The 22729-nt window shown below is 46.8% G+C and overlaps 2 protein-coding genes and 1 long non-coding RNA gene across 4 annotated transcripts; 2 read left to right on the top strand and 1 right to left on the bottom strand.

Annotated features, from left to right (window-relative positions):
- Positions 1-42: 42 nt before the first annotated feature.
- LOC115593062 (UDP-glucuronosyltransferase 2A1-like) lies at positions 43-6790 on the bottom strand. 2 transcript variants are annotated; one of them, XM_030436393.1, is made up of 3 exons: positions 6668-6790; positions 997-1148; positions 43-742 (listed from the first exon to the last, which is right to left on the bottom strand). In XM_030436393.1, exons 1-3 carry the CDS (start codon positions 6765-6767, stop codon positions 209-211), a joined length of 786 nt encoding a protein of 261 aa, XP_030292253.1. In that variant the 5' UTR covers positions 6768-6790; the 3' UTR covers positions 43-208. The 2 variants fall into 2 exon arrangements, with proteins under 2 accessions (XP_030292253.1, XP_030292252.1); XM_030436392.1 differs by lacking the exon at positions 6668-6790 and having other exon boundaries at positions 997-1540.
- On the top strand, positions 1552-3583 carry LOC115593063 (uncharacterized). Its single transcript, XR_003986252.1, has 6 exons — positions 1552-1749; positions 2521-2589; positions 2674-2766; positions 2860-2962; positions 3112-3246; positions 3371-3583. It is a non-coding gene; the product is annotated as an uncharacterized LOC115593063 (long non-coding RNA).
- Positions 6791-6893: 103 nt separating the features above from the next.
- On the top strand, positions 6894-20902 carry LOC115593060 (serine/arginine repetitive matrix protein 2). Its single transcript, XM_030436391.1, has 11 exons — positions 6894-7033; positions 8059-8184; positions 8428-8991; positions 9381-9861; positions 18666-19007; positions 19153-19176; positions 19299-19476; positions 19653-19741; positions 19824-19895; positions 19986-20116; positions 20514-20902. Exons 2-11 carry the CDS (start codon positions 8067-8069, stop codon positions 20672-20674), a joined length of 2160 nt encoding a protein of 719 aa, XP_030292251.1. The 5' UTR covers positions 6894-7033; positions 8059-8066; the 3' UTR covers positions 20675-20902.
- Positions 20903-22729: the final 1827 nt, after the last annotated feature.

The following is a 22729-nucleotide window of genomic DNA, read 5'->3' as shown; positions in this document are numbered from 1 at the left end:
ACACACACACACACACACAGACAGACAGACAGACAGACACACACACACACACAGACACACACACACACACAGACAGACAGACAGACAGACACACACACACACACACACACAGACACTACCTGATCTACCTGACACCTGTTAAAGATCATTTCTTTGGAAGAGCAGAAGACTCTGACAGATTGTTTGGTAATCATCAGTGTTGTGACAGTCAACAGTAGTTTGTGTGTCTGTAACTTGGCCCCGCCCTCTGACCTTTGACCTCGCTGTAGTACTGATCCAGCGTCAGCCTCCAGAACACCTCTGTCATCACTGACAGCCACACGTACGCCACGGTGCTGATCAGCCGCTCCACAAACGTCATGTGGTCGCCATATGGCAGCGGAGCCGGTGGGACATAGGACGGCGGCGCCGGGGCGTGGCCGCAGTGGCGCTCCAAGACACCGCCGATAGAGAAGCGAAGGGAGATGATGAGGGGCAGGCCGAGCACGTCGGCCACCAGGTCACCGCACATCACCATCGGGTCGAGCAGGACGGCGTCAAATGCAGCGTCCCGCAGCGTCACCATCAGCTGCTCGTTCTTCAACATGGAGTCACACTGCTGCATCCCGAGGCCGACAGTCCGTCTCAGCCAATCACGAGCCTTCAGGAACTTGGTGAGCGGAGACGAGACGTGAGACTCGTACATGGAGAAGTGGACTAACTCCTCCGTGAGGCCGTGAAGCTCCGCCCGACTGAACGGGACCTGGACAAAAAATCAAACAAAAATCTCCTCAATTATAAATGGCATGGCGAAGGTCTTTAAACGTTTGTGAAATGTCTTGAAAGTCATTGAAAGTTTTTGAAAACCTTTGAAAGTCGTTGGACATTTTGAAAGTCTTTGAAAGTCTTTGAACATTTTGAAAGTCTTTGAAAGTCTGAACATTTTGAAAGTCTTTGAAAGTCTTTGAACATTTTGAAAGTCTTTGAAAGTTAACCCTCGTCTGAAGCGGACGTCACCTTGAAAACCAGGAAGTTGAACTTGGCGGCATCTCGGCTGTTGTTGTAGTCGACTGACGGCGAGGCGTCGGCGACCAACACGCTGACGGAGTGGTTCCTCCTCACAAGCTCCTCCATGATGTTCCGCATGTTCAACCAATGGCTGTACTCGCCTGGAAAAACCAGAACATGGCCGCCATCAACTGGAGCGTGAGGATGCAGGAGGAAGAAGGAGGGAAGAAGAAGAAGAAGGCGAAGAAGAGGAAGAGGAGAGCAAACCTTCATCTCGCTCTGACAACACCTCACACTGACTGCAGAGTGCAGCTGATCAGAGGTCAGTCAGATAAGAGCTGTACTCTGATTGGACAGTGACTTTACTTTCTAGTATGACACTCAGGTCACTTTCTGCTAAGTCCTCTGAAGTGACGTCACTGACGAAACTGTCAATGAACCAATCAGCTGCTACTTCACTGCTTACTGTTTCAAACCAAACCCCGCCCTCCTCACGAGACGAACCGTCCAATCAGCGGCGGTGTGTTGATCCGCTGCAGTGAATTCTGCGTGTTCTCTGCAATAATACCCAACTGCAGCCACTGCGACCCCCGAAGCCACTACAAACCACGCCCCATACAAACCACGCCTCTACAAACTACGCCTACGTGTTGCTACGGTGGCCGGGAAGGACGATTAAACTCACAGCAGCAAATGCAAGCAGTCAAAGAAGAAGAAGAAAAAGGAAAATGCAGCCAAGACAAGACGGCAATGCCAGTTCAGGTGAGACGCATTTATATTATTTTTAAGTTCCCGGTTAGGAGGTGTAAACATTGAACACTTAATGTCATTTTAACCGTACGTTCGCCAACCGCAGTTGTCAGCAGCGCCTGTAGGCAGACAAGATGGAGATGCCGTTTCAGGTTAGGTCGTTTACATTTTGGGAAGATGTTGACGTTTAATTTAATGTTTGAGACGTCTTTTGCCAGGCAGAAAGAGCATTAATGACTGTTTTTTCAAAGACACCGGACTATTTGTAAAAAAAAAAAAACAACACATTTCGTCAAACCGATACACTGAAAATGTGCGTAAGCAAACCCATTTTGTGTCGTCTTTTACGTTATGAAAATCAGGTTAATGACTGAGCAAGGGATGATAACAGAAGTATTGAGGGAACACGGCACGTAGACGCAGAATATTGTCATTTAACTCAACATATCAATGTGTTATTTTGACACACAAAAACATTAAAAAATAGGGTCATGTTTTATATCACTTCAAATAACTGTACTGGCTAGAGATTTATTAACGGTGACGTTTAAGTGCATGTCAGAAAGTGACATACAAATACATTTATTGCAAAAATGACAGATGTATTCTTGAATCCATTTAAATTGTTCACGTTTGATTGTTTTATTGTAAAAAGCAGAAAGTTTGTACATTTTGTCAATAAACCTAATTTGCAATGGGGGTGCGATAATTTTAAGTGCAAATGTCAATCCTACCTGGATCACCATAAATCAAACTGACACAATTATGGTTTGCTTTCTTCAGAGTCCACAGGACATCGACCACATGTACAGTAAGAGGCCTTACAGCTCTCCACCCAGAGAGCATGTTAATGTGAGTGAAGATTAACCCAAGAGAACAACATATCCAGTGTTCACAGCTGTGCACTAAGCCATGACTTTGTGTGTCTTGATTAAGGACTATAATGACAGCATGGACTAACATGATGTGGTCACCACAACCAGAGACGTTGGGATCCTGAGTGAAGACGCATCTTTCCACAGGCTTGTGGTGAGGACATGCAAAGGATCAACAAACAACAAATCTTATTTGATATACTTAACCAGAATAATTACGTTTAACATCTGAATGCTGTTTGATCAGATTTTAGGAAAGGGCTCAGCAAGCTGAACACCATAGAAAAGTCACTAGTGACCTTCATGGAACGTTCATCACTCAGGATAACGGTCTACTGCAACATCTTGAAGTGAGTTTGAAAATGGAATTTAAGTCACATAGTGTAACTCATTTTGGTCCAAATATGTTAAATGAATGATTTAAGTGAAACATTTTCTGTTAGCCTAGTGTTCGTACATTTATTTTGAGCATTCTCCTAAGAAATATATATATTTACAGGCGGTCATCACATGAAAAGTTACATCCTCATGGGCTCATGACACAGGCAACAGTCCATGCCCTTTCAGCTGTCCATGCATTTTCCATTGACAGAGCCACAGAAGTGTATAAATGTGGACTGCAGTATGACTTGAGGTATGCTACATACATAAGGAGAGTGCTAATACCTATAAGTATTGTTTTTTACCTTGTTTATGACAGCCTTTCCGTGTTAATTTCCTTTTACTAATCGCTATTTTCTTCCATTTTGTCTCATCAGTGAAAAACGGCTGTTGGCTCATTACATGACAAACAACATGAGCAAGGAGGCAAAACAGCAACTAGAAAAATATGCTGAAAAACTCAGAAGAGCTCTGGACTCTGAGGAGTTTTTAAAGACGCTTTAGAATGTATGTAGGATGAATTAAAAAATAGTCTGTGAAATGATAATGTTTTATTTTATTGCCAATAAAAGTTGTTGCTGGCTAATTCATTTGTCTCAACTTTTGTGTTTTGAGGTACATATTTTAAAGACCTGTGTATGGTCATATTTATAAATACATAAATACATTTTATTTGTGTCAAAGGGCCAGCAGTCTTTTCTGTTAACCCATAAGAAATCATCACCTTAGAGTGATAATTATGGCATCTGATGTAGTAGGCCAAGCTCTGTGACAGTGTGGCTCTTAGAAAAACGGCTGGTGGAAACAACCTATTTTAATCGAAATGACTACTACTAATTATTATTATTATTATTGTAAATATTTAATTTTATTGAGTTTAAAATAACCTTGTGCACATACATTAGTCACTTATATAAAAAATGAAAAGATGCATGCACCAGATTTAGCAGGCCTATCTAATCTTTTATCAGATTAATCTTTTATCCCAATCTTTTATTTTTTTTATTACTTAACTTTCTATTTTTGTATATGTTTATAGTTTCAAGCAAATTGTTTGCATTGAAAAGCATTTAATGTTGTGAATCAACCGTTAAAGTTGTTAAAAATGATCTGGTTATTGCTTTGTTTCCTTTGTGTTTGCTTTCTAAGTGCTCAGGGCCTCCACAGCCACCGTAGTGTTGTATGGGCGTGTTTTGTGTGGGCGTGGTTTGTAATGGGCGTGGTTTGGAGCGGCTCTGGCTTGGCTGCGGCTGCAGCTAGACCCTTCTCGTTCTCTGTTCGAGATGAGCCGAGCATGCGCAGAATCGATCAGCGGCGATCACCGCACAATGCATGCTGGTTAGATTCATTTCCGATTTGATCCCGACTAGCTCTGACGTCATGCACACGTGTGGACGGTAATCTGACGGGAGGAGGCGCTGCAGCTGCTCCGCACTGACTGCAGGACCGCACTGCATGATGGGAAGCACCTGGCTGTCCGCGGATCTAACAGCTGATTGGTTCAAACGTTGACTCAACGATACGACGTTTATATAAACTTTGATCTCTGCTGAGTTGCAGAGTTTTTGTGATGATGAAGGTTTTCTGTCAGCAGACTAAATGTGTCACATTCATGTAATAAACAATAAAGAATGATTAACATCTGAAGATTTAACAACAGTCAAACATGTGCTCAGTGTGACAGATCAATAATGAAAACTGTCTCATATTATTGACTTTTGATGCCATCAGTGGTGATCAGCTGATTGTTGAGATCAACACAGATCAATTTAAAACATTTGAATGAACAGTAACTCACAGAACACGGCAGACCGGATGTCGAACGACGTCTGTGGTTACCATTATTAATAAACATGCAGCGATCATAAAGATCAGGGTGAAAGATGGATCAAACCTCTGCTTCAGCTCAGGACTATCAATGAAGCTCAATACAAGGAACGAGGCCCGGCTGCATGAAGGAGTTCTGGTGAGGAGGCCCGCTGGACCAACCGTCCACAATCTGACAGCAGTGAATATAAATCAAAACAAATCCTCTATGTATAATATTTAATAATTATTGATAAATATAAATAAACTGTAGCTCAGTGGGTAGAGCTGGTTGACTGGTGATCAGAAGATCACTGGTTCGAATCCCGGCTCCCCAGGGCGGGACTGAGCTACATGTCGAAGTATCCTTGAGCAAGATACTGAACCCCAAAGTTGCTCCTGATGTGCAGTTGGCACCTTGTGTGAAGGCAGCCACTGCCATCAGTAAGGGTCCTGCAATGAGCTGGCGACTCATTCAGGGTGAACCCTGGCCTACGCCCCTAGAATGAAACTGGATTTGGCCCCAGTAAGCCCCGCAACCCCTCAGGGGGGAAAAGCGGCAACATCCCGCGACCCTCACGGATAAGCGGAAAAGAAAACGGAACGGAATAAATAAACCATCAGATATATGTGATGCTTATAAGAAATCTTTTGCCGCTGCTGGAAGCATCAGTTGGACCTGTTGTACCAGGGTTCTGCTGAGCCTCCTCAGTCCAAACCTCTGTGTTCACACTGATCCAAGTTCTTCAGGTGCAGATCTCGGGAGAAACTGGACCCATATTTTTTAAAGCTCAGTGCTCCATTTATTTCTGATGAAATGACTTATCTTTTGCATCCATTCATTCCTTCTGGGTTCTAACTAACATCTGGAAAACTGTCAACCCACTTCTACACTGCCTCGTCTAAAGTCCCGGAATCATTAATCAATAATCAGCTCTGATCGTTCCTCTCAGTAGATCCTGTGTTGAGTCGTCAGTAGTCTGGGTTCAGAGCCACCACAGTCCTGGTTCTGCTCTCAGCTCAGTTAGTGGTGATGTTAGGTCTGCTCATGTTATCCCCTCGGCTTTCTGTTGAAGTGTCCTTGGGCAAGAACCTGAAGCCCAGACTGCTCCTGAGGTGCTGGTCCAACATGCAGCCGCCGCCATCAGTGCGTGAATTACTCTCAGTCACTTTGGACAGAAGCGTCTGATAAATGTCTTATTCACAATCTGTATTAACAATATTACATCTTCTATACCAAATGGTGACGCCCCTCGTTATGCTGATGACACTGAACATAAAACACGACGAGCTTCTGACAAACTGCAAGATTCTCTTTTCACCCTGAAATCAGTCGTCAATACAAACAAAACCAAACTCCTGATGTTCTCCAGAACCACAGATCTCACAGATCTCACAGGGTCTGCATGTTACCAGGAAACAAAGGGTTTCTGAATACAAATATCTGTATACTGGTTGGATCAGAAACACACTTGTTAGCAAGATAAAACAAAAAAATGTGTTATTTATACAGAAACAGAACTACTGTCCCCAGGTTCTGTAGGAAACGGGTCACTGAAGCGGTCCTGAATTATGGTGATGTGATCGATGGACCTGGACTGTCTCCACTCTTCCTCCAGAAGACTGAGTTCATCTCTCCGTCTGATTCATTGCTGGTGACGGTTGCTCTCTCATCATATGGAGCAGTTGTTCGGCACCTGTAAGATGCGACAGCTGTATTCTGTCATATTGATTCTTATCTGTTATCATTAGTATGAACCCATCACATTTTTGCACCTATTTTGTTAGTAATGTACGCTCTCCACATCACTGAGGTCGAGGGCTTGCCACTGAGATTGAGATAAAATATGAATGAATGAATATGTCACCTGAGCAGTGGTCTTCAGACACACCTGCTGTGTTTGGAAGCAGACACGCTGAGTATGAAGACAGACGAGCTTCAGCTCTTGTCAGTGTTAAAGAAGACATGAGAAGACAGTCAGGTTGGTGTCTTGCTGGGGCCTTAAGGAGCCATAGCCGCTTAACTCATGGCCGATGTCTTTTATTTTGATGCCCCCACCGGAAGCTCCGTCAGCGTGATTTCCGTTAGCTTGACGCCGGTCAGCGGTGGTGACAGAGGCTCCGTTTCCTCTGGAAATACCGGCCAGATTCGGCATTTCCCAGCCGGTTAACCGCCTAAAATGACAGATAAGAGGATTTAACGGAGACTAGCGGAGCCGCGGGCATTGAAAAAGGTAAAATGAACCGTTAAAATGTCCCGGTTTGTCCCAGGTTAACAGCCTCACACACTAACTAAAGCCTGCTAACGGCAGCTAGCTGCTGCTAGCTCGGCCACTTTCCTTGTATTTTCCCCCAGAGCCCGTTTTATCCTCACTTCAACCCGCAACCTTCCCGCTCTCTGTTAACCTCCCTTCGTGTTCCGTCACTAAACACCTTGCTGTGACGAAATAAAACCGTCAAAATGATGCTATAAAAAGCTGACAGCGTAAACAGGTTCAGATTTACAGGAACATTTCTGGGATTTGACCAGTGGATGGATGAAATCTCGCGAGAGAACACGAGAGACTTTGTTTTAATTTCATGTTTGTTCATAAAGTTTGAGACATATTTTTATATTCACAGAAGTTTAGTCAGAAAGATGTTCCTAAGAAATATTTCAGCTCAAAATAATAAAATATATTACACACACGTTTTATGATTAATTTAGTTTTTTGTGTGAATGATCCTCAGGTTTGTTTACACACAGACACATTCATTAAGAATGTTTTTAATAATTGTACAAAACATTTCAAAGACAAAGGTTTTCAAATTCATTTTTATGGATTCTTTAATATTAATGACACCAGAACATTTTGTTTGTAGGAATTATTATTAGCTCAATAAAGGTTTGTGCCGATGAGACTATTAAAGTTTTCACATTATTGTTTATGACATTAAATGTGAATATTTTTTAAATAGAAATAAACGAAACATTGATTTAGATCATTGTTTAATTATTATATATATCTTTGATCATATATATATTTTATATAAGTATTTTTTTTGGCCTTTTTGGCCTTATTGATAGCACAGGTGAAGACTTGGACAGGAAACAGGATGAGAGAGGGGGAGTGAGCTGGGCCGGGACCAGAACCCGGGTCCCGGGCAGCGAGGACACAGCCTCTGTGCATGGGACGCTGCTCTACCAGCTGAGCTAATGGGCGCGCTGTTTAATTCAGTTCACTTCATTTTTATTTACTTATTACTTTCTCCCTCTCAGTCGTCACGATGCTCACGCGACCACTGACACTGGCTGACAGTGAGGACAGGGGGCGGGGCTTGGTAGCAGTGAGTTCGCATCCTGCTCTTCCATTGGCTGATGATGATGATGATGAGACTCAAACAGGTGGGTGTGGTTTTTTTTTTGTTAATTCCTTTTTACATTTATTTTATTTATGGATTACATATAATCCGTTATTGGTTTATTGTTGGTCAGTTATTGGTCTATTATTGATCATATCAATCTGTTGTTGAGTATTTGTATTCAGATTTTTTAGCTGTCAATATTTCAAGTGAGATTTGGGCGAGATGTGTGTTTACATGCAGAGTCAGAGAGAGAGAGAACTGACTGCTGTTTCTTCTCCTGCAGGAGTTTTCTCTCCTCCTGCACCTCCTTGGAGCTCCTCCTCTTCCTCCTCCTCATCACCTTCCTCTCCTCCTCCTCCTCTATGTGTCTCCTTTGCTCCTTCTCTAACTCCTTGTGCCTCGTTTTTCTCCTCTTCATCTCCTTTCACTCCTCCACCAGCACCTCCTCCTCGTGTCTGTCCTCCTCCACCTCTGTCCTCGACATGTTTCTCGACTCCTCCTCCTCTTCCCCTCCCACTTCCATCTTTCTTGTCCCTTCATTCTGTCTGTACTCCACCTCCTCCATCTCCACCTCCTTCACCTTGTCCTCCACCTCCTCCTTCATGGTCTCCTACAGCTCCATCTCCTCTTCCTGCTCCCCCTCCTCCCTGTTGCACCTGCTCCTCCCTCCTGCCACGCCTCCTCTCAGCTCACCGGTTGGAGGTGCGGCGCCTCCTGCGCGGAGCTCTTGCCTCCATTGGTCGCCGCCTGGACTCTCTGGAAAGGAGGAGCAGGAGAAAGACGAGGAAGAAGAGGAGCAGACAGAGAGGAGAAGAAGAAGAGGAGGCAGGAGCAGCCTGTTCTCCTGGTGAGTTCTGTCTCCAGCTTTATGTTGACAAGTCAGTTTACTAGTCGTTTAATGAGTCAGTAAACAAGTCAGTAAATTAATCAGAGAACGAGTCAGATTAAAGTTAATAATCTATTGAAGAAGTTGTGGAAAATAGGAAGCGAACAACTTCTTTCTTTGACTGAGTTCATCAGCCGTTTATTCACCAAGCACAAAAGCAAGTGCCATGGTTACTCACTAACAACTCTTCGTTGCCATGGTTACTCACTAACAACTCTTCGTTGCCATGGTTATTCACTGACACTTACTAGGGGACCTTGCCCAACAGTCAGTTGAAATAAATATCGTTTCATGTAAATATTATATAAATTAGATCGCTGATGTCTGTTTCTCTTTTTATTGGTCTTTAGGCCTGACTGTCTTCCCCCTGAGCCCCGCCTCCTCGTGTAACTCCGCCCACCTCCCGCCTGTTAACACCTCCTCTTCATCATCATCATCTTCATCATCAGACTGTGAGGACTCAGCCACACCTCTCCTCTCCAGTATGAGCCAATCAGCTCAGAAGAGCAGGAGGAGGAGCAGAGGAGAGGAGGAGGGAGAGGGAAGGGGGAGGAAGAAGAGGAGGAACAACGGAGGAAGAGGAAGGAGTTTTTCTCCAGAAAACAGAGAAGAAGAAGAGAAAGAAGAGGAGGATGCAGGGAGATTCGTGGGACGGATGGCGGTGTCCTTCAGAGAAGGAGCAGAGGAGGAGGAGCAGGAGGCGCCACTCACTCTGCACAACTTCAACCACAGAAAACACAGAAGAAGAGAGCGGCGAGGAACCGGCCAATCGGACAAGGCTGTGAACATCGTCAGGCAGAATGGTTACAGAGCGCCGCTGCTACTCCACAGGTACGTGTTTAATTACCATTATCACCAACACTAATCAATATGTAAAATTATAAGTAGCTAAACCTCAGATCGTTCAGTTTAATTTATATTTGAATAACATAAATAAATGAGTGTATCATTCCATTAGAACAGATAACAGTCATGTGATTAATGCTAAAGAAACTTCCACATTCAGAATCAGAATCCTTTATTGTCCGACAAACAGGGACATGTGTTTGCCAAAGCAGCCAGAGGACAGAAGCATTTTAAAAGAACAATAACAATATTAAAAAATAAACAGTATAATTAAAAGGATGACGAATAGAATAGAACTCCAATATAATAATAATAATGATAATAATAACTTTATTTGTTTGGCACTTTTACAACGTTTACAAAGTGCTTTGACAGAACAAAGCAAGAATACAATTTACAATTACAAAGGATGATAAAATAGATTGCATGAAATAGTTGAAATAACAGAGGTAATGATACAAATTAGTAAAGTAGGTGAAAAAATAGAGATGAAATAAATAAAGAAGGCGAAATTAAAGAAATGTAATAAATGAAATAAATAAAATAAGTAGAACAGAACTCAACAACTGTTGGCGTAAAAATAAACATAAAAGCACGACTTATGATGATTTAAAACGATTTAAAAGAATTACCGATCCTGCGAGCCTGATCTCCTCAGGCAGGGCGCTCCAGAGTCGAGGGGCCCTGATGGCGAAGGCACGGACCCCCTTTAGTTTGTAGTCTCAAGTTTGGAACAGTTAGGAGGGCCCCGCCTGAGGATCTAAGGCTGCGAGCTGGCTCATAGGGAATTAAAATATCTGTAATATAGCTCGGAGCCAGACCTGAGCGTGCTTAGTAAGTGATCAGTAAAATCTTAAAATCAATTCTACAACAGACGGGGAGCCAGTGGAGGGAAGCTAACACTGGAGTGATGTGTCGATGTCTGTTAAAACCAGTTCGAAGCCGAGCTGCTGAATTCCGTACCAGTTGGAGGCGAGAGAGAGATTTTGGATTTAAGCCGGAGAGAAGGGAGTTGCAGTTATCTAGTCTGGAAAAGATGAATGCGTGAATGACTTTTTTCAGATTGGGGGGTGTGAGCATGTGTTTTATTCTCCAGACAGAGCGTAGTTGAAAGAAGCAGGACTGGACCAGTTTATTGACACGAGGGATGAAAGTGAGCTCTGAATCAAAAAGTAGACCAATGTTTCTTGCTGAGGGTTTTATGTTGACGGAGAGGGGACCAAGGGCTCGCTGGTGATGGCTAATATTGTTTGGGGGGTGAACAATATGCTTTCTGTTTTGGTGTTGTTAAGCTGTAAGACAATTTGGGCCGTCCAACTGTTAATATCTTTAAGACAGTCTAAGACAGCAGTGAGGCTTCCAGGGTCACCGGGCCTCAGCGGACGGTATAGTTGTGTGTTGTCTGCATAGCAGTGGAACTTTACATTATGGTGTTTAATAATCTGGCCAAGTGGGAGGATATAAATAGAAAATAAAATCGGACCTAAAATAGAACCTTGCGGTACACCGCAGGTAATTGGAGTTATGGTTGAGCAATAATTACCTGTGGTGACCGAGAAGGTTCTGTCTAAAAGGTAAGAATAAAACTACCTAAAAGCAGTATCCTTGATGCCGACCCAGGTTTTCAGGCGGTCTAATAAAATGGCATCATCATCAACAGTGTCAAATGCTGCACTTGAATCTAAAAGGACTTTCAAGAGAAGGTCGTTGGTTACCATGAGGAGGGAAGTTTCTGTGCTGTGTGAAGCTCTTAAACCTGACTGGAACTTCTCAAAGATGTTGTTGTGAGACATGAAGGCTAAAAGTTGTGTAGAAACTACTTTCTCTAAAACCTTGGATAAAAACGGAAGCTTGGAGATTGGCCTAAAATTGTTGAGAACTGAAGGGTCGAGGTTTGGTTTCTTTAAAAGAGGTTGGACCACAGCATGTTTAAAAGAGCAGGGTTCTCCCCAGACGGTGGAACAGCGGCGCTGCGCCGCTCTACCGCTCGGTCAGCGCCGCTATACTCCGCGCGTGACAGTGTCGAGCGTCCGTCCGTCCGCCGTCCCCCGGTTGACGGCGATGAGCGTCCATCCGTCCCCCGGCTGACGGAGTTGATGACCGGCTGTCCGTACGTCCGTGTCTCCCCCCCCCCCCCCCGGACTGACGTTGACGAGCGGTTGACGAGCGGTCCATAATGAATATGGGTATTTATAAAAAGTGGCCATGTAGTGCAAACTAAAAATGAGAAAGGAATGAGTTGTGAATGCTACTGAGAGCAGAGCTGGTTGTAGAGTCTGACAGCACCAGGAAGGACCTGTGGTACCTCTCCTTCACACCTGGACCTGTGGTACCTCTCCTTCACACCTGGACCTGTGGTACCTCTCCTTCACACACTTGGACCTGTGGTACCTCTCCTTCACACCTGGACCTGCGGTACCTCTCCTTCACTCACCTGGACCTGTGATACCTCTCCTTCACACCTGGACCTGTGATACCTCTCCTTCACACCTGGACCTGTGGTACCTCTCCTTCACACCTGGACCTGTGGTACCTCTCCTTCACACTTGGACCTGTGGTACCTCTCCTTCACACCTGGACCTGTGGTACCTCTCCTTCACACACCTGGACCTGTGGTACCTCTCCTTCACTCACCTGGACCTGTGGTACCTCTCCTTCACTCACCTGGACCTGTGGTACCTCTCCTTCACTCACTTGGACCTGTGGTACCTCTCCTTCACTCACCTGGACCTGTGGTACCTCTCCTTCACACACTTGGACCTGTGGTACCTCTCCTTCACACACTTGGACCTGTGATACCTCTCCTTCACTCACCTGGACCTGTGATACCTCTCCTTCACTCACCTGGACCTGTGGTACCTCTCCTTCACACTTGGACCTGTGGTACCTCTCCTTCACTCACCTGGACCTGTGGTACCTCTCCTTCACACCTGGACCTGTGGTACCTCTCCTTCACTCACCTGGACCTGTGGTACCTCTCCTTCACACTTGGACCTGTGGTACCTCTCCTTCACACACCTGGACCTGTGGTACCTCTCCTTCACTCACCTGGACCGGTGGTACCTCTCCTTCACACACTTGGACCTGTGGTACCTCTCCTTCACTCACTTGGACCTGTGGTACCTCTCCTTCACACACCTGGACCTGTGGTACCTCTCCTTCACACCTGGACCTGTGGTACCTCTCCTTCACACACCTGGACCTGTGGTATCTCTCCTTCACTCACTTGGACCTGTGGTACCTCTCCTTCACACACTTGGACCTGTGGTACCTCTCCTTCACACACTTGGACCTGTGGTACCTCTCCCTCACACCTGAACCTGTGGTACCTCTCCTTCATACACCTGGACCTGTGGTACCTCTCCTTCACACACTTGGACCTGTGGTACCTCTCCTTCACACACTTGGACCTGTGGTACCTCTCCTTCACACACTTGGACCTGTGGTACCTCTCCTTCACACTTGGACCTGTGGTACCTCTCCTTCACACACTTGGACCTGTGGTACCTCTCCTTCACACTTGGACCTGTGGTATCTCTCCTTCACACCTGGACCTGTGGTACCTCTCCTTCACACTTGGACCTGTGGTACCTCTCCTTCACACACTTGGACCTGTGGTACCTCTCCTTCACACCTGGACCTGTGGTACCTCTCCTTCACACTTGGACCTGTGGTACCTCTCCTTCACACACTTGGATCTGTGGTACCTCTCCTTCACACACTTGGACCTGTGGTACCTCTCCTTCACACCTGGACCTGTGGTACCTCTCCTTCACACTTGGACCTGCGGTACCTCTCCTTCACACACCTGGACCTGTGGTATCTCTCCTTCACTCACTTGGACCTGTGGTACCTCTCCTTCACACACCTGGACCTGTGGTACCTCTCCTTCACACACCTGGACCTGTGGTACCTCTCCTTCACACTTGGACCTGTGGTATCTCTCCTTCACACTTGGACCTGTGGTATCTCTCCTTCACACACCTGGACCTGTGGTACCTCTCCTTCACTCACTTGGACCTGTGGTACCTCTCCTTCACACACCTGGACCTGTGGTACCTCTCCTTCACACACCTGGACCTGTGGTACCTCTCCTTCACACTTGGACCTGTGGTATCTCTCCTTCACTCACTTGGACCTGTGGTATCTCTCCTTCACTCACTTGGACCTGTGGTACCTCTCCTTCACACACCTGGACCTGTGGTATCTCTCCTTCACTCACTTGGACCTGTGGTACCTCTCCTTCACACACCTGGACCTGTGGTACCTCTCCTTCACACACCTGGACCTGTGATACCTCTCCTTCACACTTGGACCTGTGGTATCTCTCCTTCACTCACTTGGACCTGTGGTACCTCTCCTTCACACACCTGGACCTGTGGTATCTCTCCTTCACTCACTTGGACCTGTGGTACCTCTCCTTCACACACCTGGACCTGTGGTATCTCTCCTTCACTCACTTGGACCTGTGGTATCTCTCCTTCACTCACTTGGACCTGTGGTACCTCTCCTTCACACACCTGGACCTGTGGTATCTCTCCTTCACTCACTTGGACCTGTGGTACCTCTCCTTCACACACCTGGACCTGTGGTACCTCTCCTTCACACACCTGGACCTGTGATACCTCTCCTTCACACTTGGACCTGTGGTATCTCTCCTTCACTCACTTGGACCTGTGGTACCTCTCCTTCACACACCTGGACCTGTGGTATCTCTCCTTCACTCACTTGGACCTGCAGTACCTCTCCTTCACTCACTTGGACCTGCGGTACCTCTCCTTCACTCACTTGGACCTGTGGTACCTCTCCTTCACACCTGGACCTGTGGTACCTCTCCTTCACTCACCTGGACCTGTGGTACCTCTCCTTCACACACTTGGACCTGTGGTACCTCTCCTTCACTCACTTGGACCTGTGGTACCTCTCCTTCACTCACTTGGACCTGTGGTACCTCTCCTTCACTCACTTGGACCTGTGGTACCTCTCCTTCACACCTGGACCTGTGGTACCTCTCCTTCACTCACCTGGACCTGTGGTACCTCTCCTTCACACACCTGGACCTGTGGTACCTCTCCTTCACACACTTGGACCTGTGGTATCTCTCCTTCACACTTGGACCTGTGGTATCTCTCCTTCACACTTGGACCTGTGGTATCTCTCCTTCACACTTGGACCTGTGGTACCTCTCCTTCACACTTGGATGTGTGGTACCTCTCCTTCACTCACTTGGACCTGCGGTACCTCTCCTTCACACACCTGGACCTGCGGTACCTCTCCTTCACACTTGGACCTGCGGTACCTCTCCTTCACTCACTTGGACCTGCGGTACCTCTCCTTCACTCACTTGGACCTGTGGTACCTCTCCTTCACACCTGGACCTGTGGTACCTCTCCTTCACTCACCTGGACCTGTGGTACCTCCCCTTCACTCACCTGGACCTGTGGTACCTCTCCTTCACTCACCTGGACCTGTGGTACCTCTCCTTCACTCACTTGGACCTGTGGTACCTCTCCTTCACACACTTGGACCTGTGGTATCTCTCCTTCACACCTGGACCTGTGGTACCTCTCCTTCACTCACTTGGACCTGTGGTACCTCTCCTTCACTCACTTGGACCTGTGGTACCTCTCCTTCACACACCTGGACCTGTGGTATCTCTCCTTCACACTTGGACCTGTGGTATCTCTCCTTCACTCACTTGGACCTGCAGTACCTCTCCTTCACTCACTTGGACCTGCGGTACCTCTCCTTCACTCACTTGGACCTGCGGTACCTCTCCTTCACTCACTTGGACCTGTGGTACCTCTCCTTCACACCTGGACCTGTGGTACCTCTCCTTCACTCACCTGGACCTGTGGTACCTCTCCTTCACTCACCTGGACCTGTGGTACCTCTCCTTCACACACCTGGACCTGTGGTACCTCTCCTTTACACACTTGGACCTGTGGTATCTCTCCTTCACACTTGGACCTGTGGTATCTCTCCTTCACACTTGGACCTGTGGTATCTCTCCTTCACACTTGGACCTGTGGTACCTCTCCTTCACACTTGGATGTGTGGTACCTCTCCTTCACTCACTTGGACCTGCGGTACCTCTCCTTCACACACCTGGACCTGTGGTACCTCTCCTTCACACTTGGACCTGCGGTACCTCTCCTTCACTCACTTGGACCTGTGGTACCTCTCCTTCACTCACTTGGACCTGTGGTACCTCTCCTTCACACCTGGACCTGTGGTACCTCTCCTTCACTCACCTGGACCTGTGGTACCTCCCCTTCACTCACCTGGACCTGTGGTACCTCTCCTTCACTCACCTGGACCTGTGGTACCTCTCCTTCACTCACTTGGACCTGTGGTACCTCTCCTTCACACACTTGGACCTGTGGTATCTCTCCTTCACACCTGGACCTGTGGTACCTCTCCTTCACTCACTTGGACCTGTGGTACCTCTCCTTCACTCACTTGGACCTGTGGTACCTCTCCTTCACACACCTGGACCTGTGGTATCTCTCCTTCACACTTGGACCTGTGATACCTCTCCTTCACACCTGGACCTGTGGTACCTCTCCTTCACACCTGGACCTGCGGTACCTCTCCTTCACACACCTGGACCTGTGGTACCTCTCCTTCACACTTGGACCTGTGGTACCTCTCCTTCACACTTGGACCTGTGGTACCTCTCCTTCACTCACCTGGACCTGTGGTACCTCTCCTTCACACTTGGACCTGTGGTACCTCTCCTTCACACCTGGACCTGTGGTACCTCTCCTTCACACACCTGGACCTGTGGTACCTCTCCTTCACACTTGGACCTGTGGTACCTCTCCCTCACACCTGAACCTGTGGTACCTCTCCTTCACACACTTGGACCTGTGGTACCTCTCCTTCACACCTGGACCTGTGGTACCTCTCCTTCACACCTGGACCTGTGGTACCTCTCCTTCACTCACCTGGACCTGTGGTACCTCTCCTTCACACCTGGACCTGTGGTACCTCTCCTTCACACCTGGACCTGCGGTACCTCTCCTTCACACACCTGGACCTGTGGTACCTCTCCTTCACACACCTGGACCTGTGGTACCTCTCCTTCACACTTGGACCTGTGGTACCTCTCCTTCACACACCTGGACCTGTGGTACCTCTCCTTCACACTTGGACCTGTGGTACCTCTCCTTCACACCTGGACCTGTGGTACCTCTCCTTCACACCTGGACCTGTGGTACCTCTCCTTCACACACCTGGACCTGTGGTACCTCTCCTTCACACTTGGACCTGTGGTACCTCTCCCTCACACCTGAACCTGTGGTACCTCTCCTTCACACACTTGGACCTGTGGTACCTCTCCTTCACACCTGGACCTGTGGTACCTCTCCTTCACACCTGGACCTGTGGTACCTCTCCTTCACTCACCTGGACCTGTGGTACCTCTCCTTCACACCTGGACCTGTGGTACCTCTCCTTCACACCTGGACCTGCGGTACCTCTCCTTCACACACCTGGACCTGTGGTACCTCTCCTTCACACACCTGGACCTGTGGTACCTCTCCTTCACACTTGGACCTGTGGTACCTCTCCTTCACACACCTGGACCTGTGGTACCTCTCCTTCACACTTGGACCTGTGGTACCTCTCCTTCACACTTGGACCTGTGGTACCTCTCCTTCACACACCAGGGTGGAGCTGGCCTTCTTGATAAGTTTATCCAGTCTCCTCCTGTCTGCTGCTGAGATGCTGCTGCTCCAGCAGACTACTCCATAGAAAATGTCTGATGCCACCACAGAGTCACAGAAAGAGGTCAGGAGTGCCCCCTGCACTCCAAAGGACCTGAGCTTCCCAGGATGTTCACCTGTGTGCAGGTTGTCTGTGTTAGAGGCGTTGAGGGCTCTAAGGGGGCAGCAGCAGCTCAGTCAGTAGAGACTTGGCTTGGAGACCAGAGGGTGGCTGGTTCAAGTCCAGCTACAGACCACAATATGGAAAGTGTGAGGTGTCAGTTCACTTCCTGGGTTACTGACTGACTAATCCAAAATAAAGATTCTTACTCTTGAGCTGGAGGTGGTTCCAGTCCACAAAGTCATGACATATTGTGTGAATGTAGGGTCAGGGTGGAGGACAGAGAGGCATGATTGAAGTCACCAGAGGTGAGGAAGAGGAAGAGGGCCTGTTGGTGCTGTGTCTGCAGTGAGCTTGTGACTGAGTGAAGGACATCACAAGCTGCATCAGCGTTAGCAGAGGGGGGGGGGTGTACACAGCGAGTACAATCACCTGTGCACGGCCTCATGCTAACCGCTAAATGTTTGATGTCCTTATTGCAGACCTGTTCTTTAACAGTGATGTTCCCAGAGTTACACCAACTGTCATTAACAAACATCGCCAGCCCTCCTTCTTTCCTCTTACCGCTCTCTGCCGTCCTGTCTGCCCGCCGCAGTTGAAAACCGTCCAGGTTAGGGTCAGGTTGGTCTCAGTGAGCACCATGACGCTGCACTCTCGGTAGTCCCTCTGATGCCGGGTCAGCGCCGTTAGCTCGTCCATCATGTTGGGGAGAGATCTTACATTCCCCATGATGACTGACAGGAGGACGGGTCTGTAGCGTCTCCTCCTCTTCAGCTCGCAGGGGACATCAAGCCAAGCAAGTCTGGTCTCCATACTGCCCGGAGAGAGCTCCAAAGAGAAGTGATTTAAACAGTTAAAAAGAGGAAAAAGCTAAAAAATGAGCTGCGGGACCAGACTGCCACTGACACCTGCCATCTTTATAATAATTATAAATAATGTAACTTTTTTTCTGCCTCCAGAGTCTCCAGCTCGTCTTCCCAGAATGCCTTGCGCCTCACGCAGTCAGCTCAGATTGGTCAGACCTGCAGCCAATCAGAAGCACCCAGTGTCTCCTCAGGCCAATGGCGTTTCTCAGACTCAAACCCCCCCCTCCGCCTCTCCTCCAATCACAGTACTTTCCATCTTTGGCTCTGCTCCTCCTCCTCCTCATCATCCTCCTTTATTAGCCCCGCCTCCGTGCTGCGTCTGTCAACGGTTGCTGTAGAGACGGTATCGGAGTCAGTGAGGGGTGGAGCCTGTTGGAGCCCCCTGCGGCCTCTGAGGGACTGGACAGCCCCGCCCAGTCTGAGCAGTGACCACTGGTTGGTCGGCTTTCATATTTTCATTAACTGTCATAAGTATTCATGATCAATGAGCAATTAAAGATTATCTGTATGTCTGATTAAGTTTGATCAATTCTGAAGTTATTTAATATAAATTAAACTGTTGTAATGTTTGTATTCACAGCTACGTCCGATCGCCGACACCGAGGTAATTTTAACCACTCGTTCAGTCACTTTCTACAGCGTTTGTTGTTCGTTACATCGTCTGTGCATGTTGTTTTATTATGTTTATTAAAATGATACCTGTGTGTGTGTGTGTGTGTGTGTCAGTCCAACTTTATCTGGTCGGCGACATCAGAAGCAGTGGGCCAATCACAGCTCCCTGAGCCTCCACCCTCCTCGTCGACGGCCCCTGCCTTTGCCTTCGTGTTCAGCCAATGGACTGTCTGCTTCACTTACCACTGGCCAATCAGCAGCGGGCTCTGAGTTTCTCAGCAAGAACAGAGAGGTGGAGTTCCACTGATCGATTATTGGTTTGATATCAGTGTTCTGCTTTTTTCTTGACTTTTTTTTTTTTTTTTTTTAAGTGTATCTTTCTAGTCGTTGTTACAGGTGGAGCTTTCAGTCTTTCTCACATATTTGACTGACTTTCCCTTCTTTTTGTCATGTTTATTGTTTTATCAGAGGGGGAAACGAGTCTCACAGATCCGAATCCGCCGGGCGTCACCACGCGAGACGCCGCTCACACCGATGGGACTGCCGAAGATCAAAAGGTCAGGAGAGGGTGTGTCAATAGAAATCACAATAAAAAGTAATAAAAAACATTCAAGTGGATAAAATAAATACTTGTTTCAGGTTAAAGAAGAAAGAATTCAGTCTGGAGGAGATTTACACCAACAAGAACTACAAGTCCCCCTCCACCAACAGGTAAAAACTACAAATCTCACATCAAAGACTGCAGACCACTGTCCACTGTATGGACTCCATCTCCCAGCATGCCTTTCTGTCTTCCTGCAGGAGTCTGGAGACAATCTTTGAGGAGCCGCGGGAAAAGGACGGTGCGCTGCTCCTGATTGGCCAGCAGAGAAGACGCAGGTTCCTCCTCTTTCCTGACTTCACCCAGCCTAGGAAGAGGAAGAGGCTGCAAGGTATGCTGGGAAATGTAGTTAATTGAGGATGATGGAACACAGAAATAACATCAAAATTAAATAAATATCAGTTTTAGTCAAAGTCCTCCGACACAGAAACAACAAAATGTCTCTTTTGTTTTGTTGATCCACAGACGTCCTGAAGTTTCTGCTCTAAACTCACTGAGGCTGTTTTAATGCAAACACATCAACAGCTACAATCATTAGTTTAATACTTGCTTTAATTTAGATTGAATATGTAAATGTTTGATTGGTTGACTAAACGTGCCAGTCAGTGAGCAGAAAGCGAACATTGTTTAAATCATCAAAAATACAAAGAGAATTAAATTGTTGTCACTGTCAATGACATAAAGATCATAAATGTAAAAACTAAAACAGTTCTTATCTGTTTGTTCAGGACCGGGACTTCCTGTTGCCATGGTACCCAGGAAAAGGGCAGCGGCTCGGCGACACTGTCATGGCGGTGGCCACGATGACGAGTCGGACCTGGACGTGATGCTGGTGGAGCGACTGAGCGCACTCGAAGACTTTCTTTTACGGCAGGGCCTGGATGTGTGAGCTGTGACATCACTTCCTGTCAACTGACTAAAGGCCAAATAAAAATAGCTGCTAGCATGCCTGCTCCTGCTGCGTTACCATGGCAACAACATCACCAAGTTTGTCTGGTGTAGCAGGCTTTTTCTTTTTGCAGTGTACTTGATCATTTTTGTTTGTTTTTTGTTTGTTTTTTACAGTGTAGGCTGTTAAAAATGTGAATTTCAGAAACATTAAATATTTTTAACAGTTGATGATCAGGTGATCTGTCAGGAGGCCACACCCACAGTTGGCACCATTTGATTTTGATGTTCTTTTCTTTGGTAACATGAAAACACTTTTCTTTAGTACTGCTGTAGTACTGTACTCACAGTACTGTAGCAGTACTCACAGTACTGTAGCTGTACTCACAGTACTGTAGCTGTACTCACAGTACTACAGCAGTACTCACAGTACTGTAGCTGTACTCACAGTACTGTAGCTGTACTCACAGTACTACAGCAGTACTCACAGTACTGTAGCTGTACTCACAGTACTACAGCAGTACTCACAGTACTGTAGCTGTACTCACAGTACTGTAGCTGTACTCACAGTACTACAGCAGTACTACAGCATTGCTGTGAGTACTCCTGTAGTACTGTGTGAGTACTGCTGTAGTACTGTGAGTACAGCTACAGTACTGTGAGTACTGCTGTAGTACTGAGTACTGCTGTAGTACTGAGTACTGCTGTAGTACTGTGAGTACAGCTACAGTACTGTGTGAGTACTGCTGTAGTACTGAGTACTGCTGTAGTACTGAGTACTGCTGTAGTACTGTGAGTACAGCTACAGTACTGTGTGAGTACTGCTGTAGTACTGAGTACTGCTGTAGTACTGAGTACTGCTGTAGTACTGTGAGTACAGCTACAGTACTGTACTCACAGTACTGTAGCTGTACTCACACAGTACTACAGGAGTACTCAGTACTACAGCAGTACTCACAGTACTGTAGCTGTACTCACAGTACTACAGCAGTACTACAGCATTGCTGTGAGTACTGCTGTAGTACTGAGTACTGCTGTAGTACTGTGTGAGTACTGCTGTAGTACTGAGTACTCCTGTAGTACTGTGTGAGTACTGCTGTGGTACTGTGTGAGTACTGCTGTAGTACTGAGTACTCCTGTAGTACTGTGAGTACTGCTGTAGTACTGAGTACTGCTGTAGTACTGTGTGAGTACTGCTGTAGTACTGAGTACTCCTGTAGTACTGTGAGTACTGCTGTAGTACTGAGTACTCCTGTAGTACTGTGAGTACTGCTGTAGTACTGAGTACTCCTGTAGTACTGTGTGAGTACTGCTGTAGTACTGAGTGAGTACTCCTGTAGTACTGTGTGAGTACTCCTGTAGTACTGTGTGAGTACTCCTGTAGTACTGTGTGAGTACTGCTGTAGTACTGTGTGAGTACTGCTGTAGTACTGAGTACTGCTGTAGTACTGAGTACTGCTGTAGTACTGTGTGAGTACTGCTGTAGTACTGTGTGAGTACTGCAGATAAGACATATTTGGAGTTTATAAAGTGTAATATATATATTTCTGCTGAAAAGTGTCTATTTTTTGAATGAATAAAGTTTGTTTCTGCTCTCTGAGGTCAGTCTCTGAGTTGTTGATGAGTGAGCTGATCACAGCTGATCTGAGGTCAGTCTCTGAGTTGTTGATGAGTGAGCTGATCACAGCTGATCTGAGGTCAGTCTCTGAGTTGTTGATGAGTGAGCTGATCACAGCTGATCTGAGGTCAGTCTCTGAGTTGTTGATGAGTGAGCTGATCACAGCTGATCTGAGGTCTGGATCCGGAACAACTTCCTGTGTCAGCTGGTTCTGATGCTGCATGTTATCAGCTGACTCGTGAGTGGAGACTGACAGGTCAGCAATAAAGTCACAGAAGAAGAAGAAGCTGAAATGATATGAATGAATGACGTCATGTTCAGTAATTAATGTATTCGGATTCCCACATTGACAGCTGTCAGTATCTCCTGATCAACAGGCTACATGTTAGCTGCTAACCAATAGTTCAGTTCAGCTGTGACGTCAGTCCTCACAGTGTC

Source organism: Sparus aurata, chromosome 12, assembly GCF_900880675.1.
Source record: "Sparus aurata chromosome 12, fSpaAur1.1, whole genome shotgun sequence".
Taxonomy (NCBI): domain Eukaryota; kingdom Metazoa; phylum Chordata; class Actinopteri; order Spariformes; family Sparidae; genus Sparus; species Sparus aurata.
This window is presented reverse-complemented; position numbering and strand designations above follow the sequence as displayed.

Bases quoted from the DNA above. Each gene is read 5' to 3' on its own strand.
- LOC115593060 (XM_030436391.1), top strand. From the start codon at position 8,067: ATGCTCACGCGACCACTGACACTGGCTGACAGTGAGGACAGGGGGCGG. The intron at 19,177-19,298 runs GTAATTTTAACC...TGTGTGTGTCAG, and splicing joins GTCCGATCGCCGACACCGAG to TCCAACTTTATCTGGTCGGC. The intron at 19,896-19,985 runs GTAAAAACTACA...GTCTTCCTGCAG, and splicing joins AAGTCCCCCTCCACCAACAG to GAGTCTGGAGACAATCTTTG.
- LOC115593062 (XM_030436392.1), bottom strand. From the start codon at position 1,260: ATGAAGGTTTGCTCTCCTCTTCCTCTTCTTCGCCTTCTTCTTCTTCTT. The intron at 743-996 runs GTGACGTCCGCT...TTTTTTGTCCAG, and splicing joins TCAACTTCCTGGTTTTCAAG to GTCCCGTTCAGTCGGGCGGA.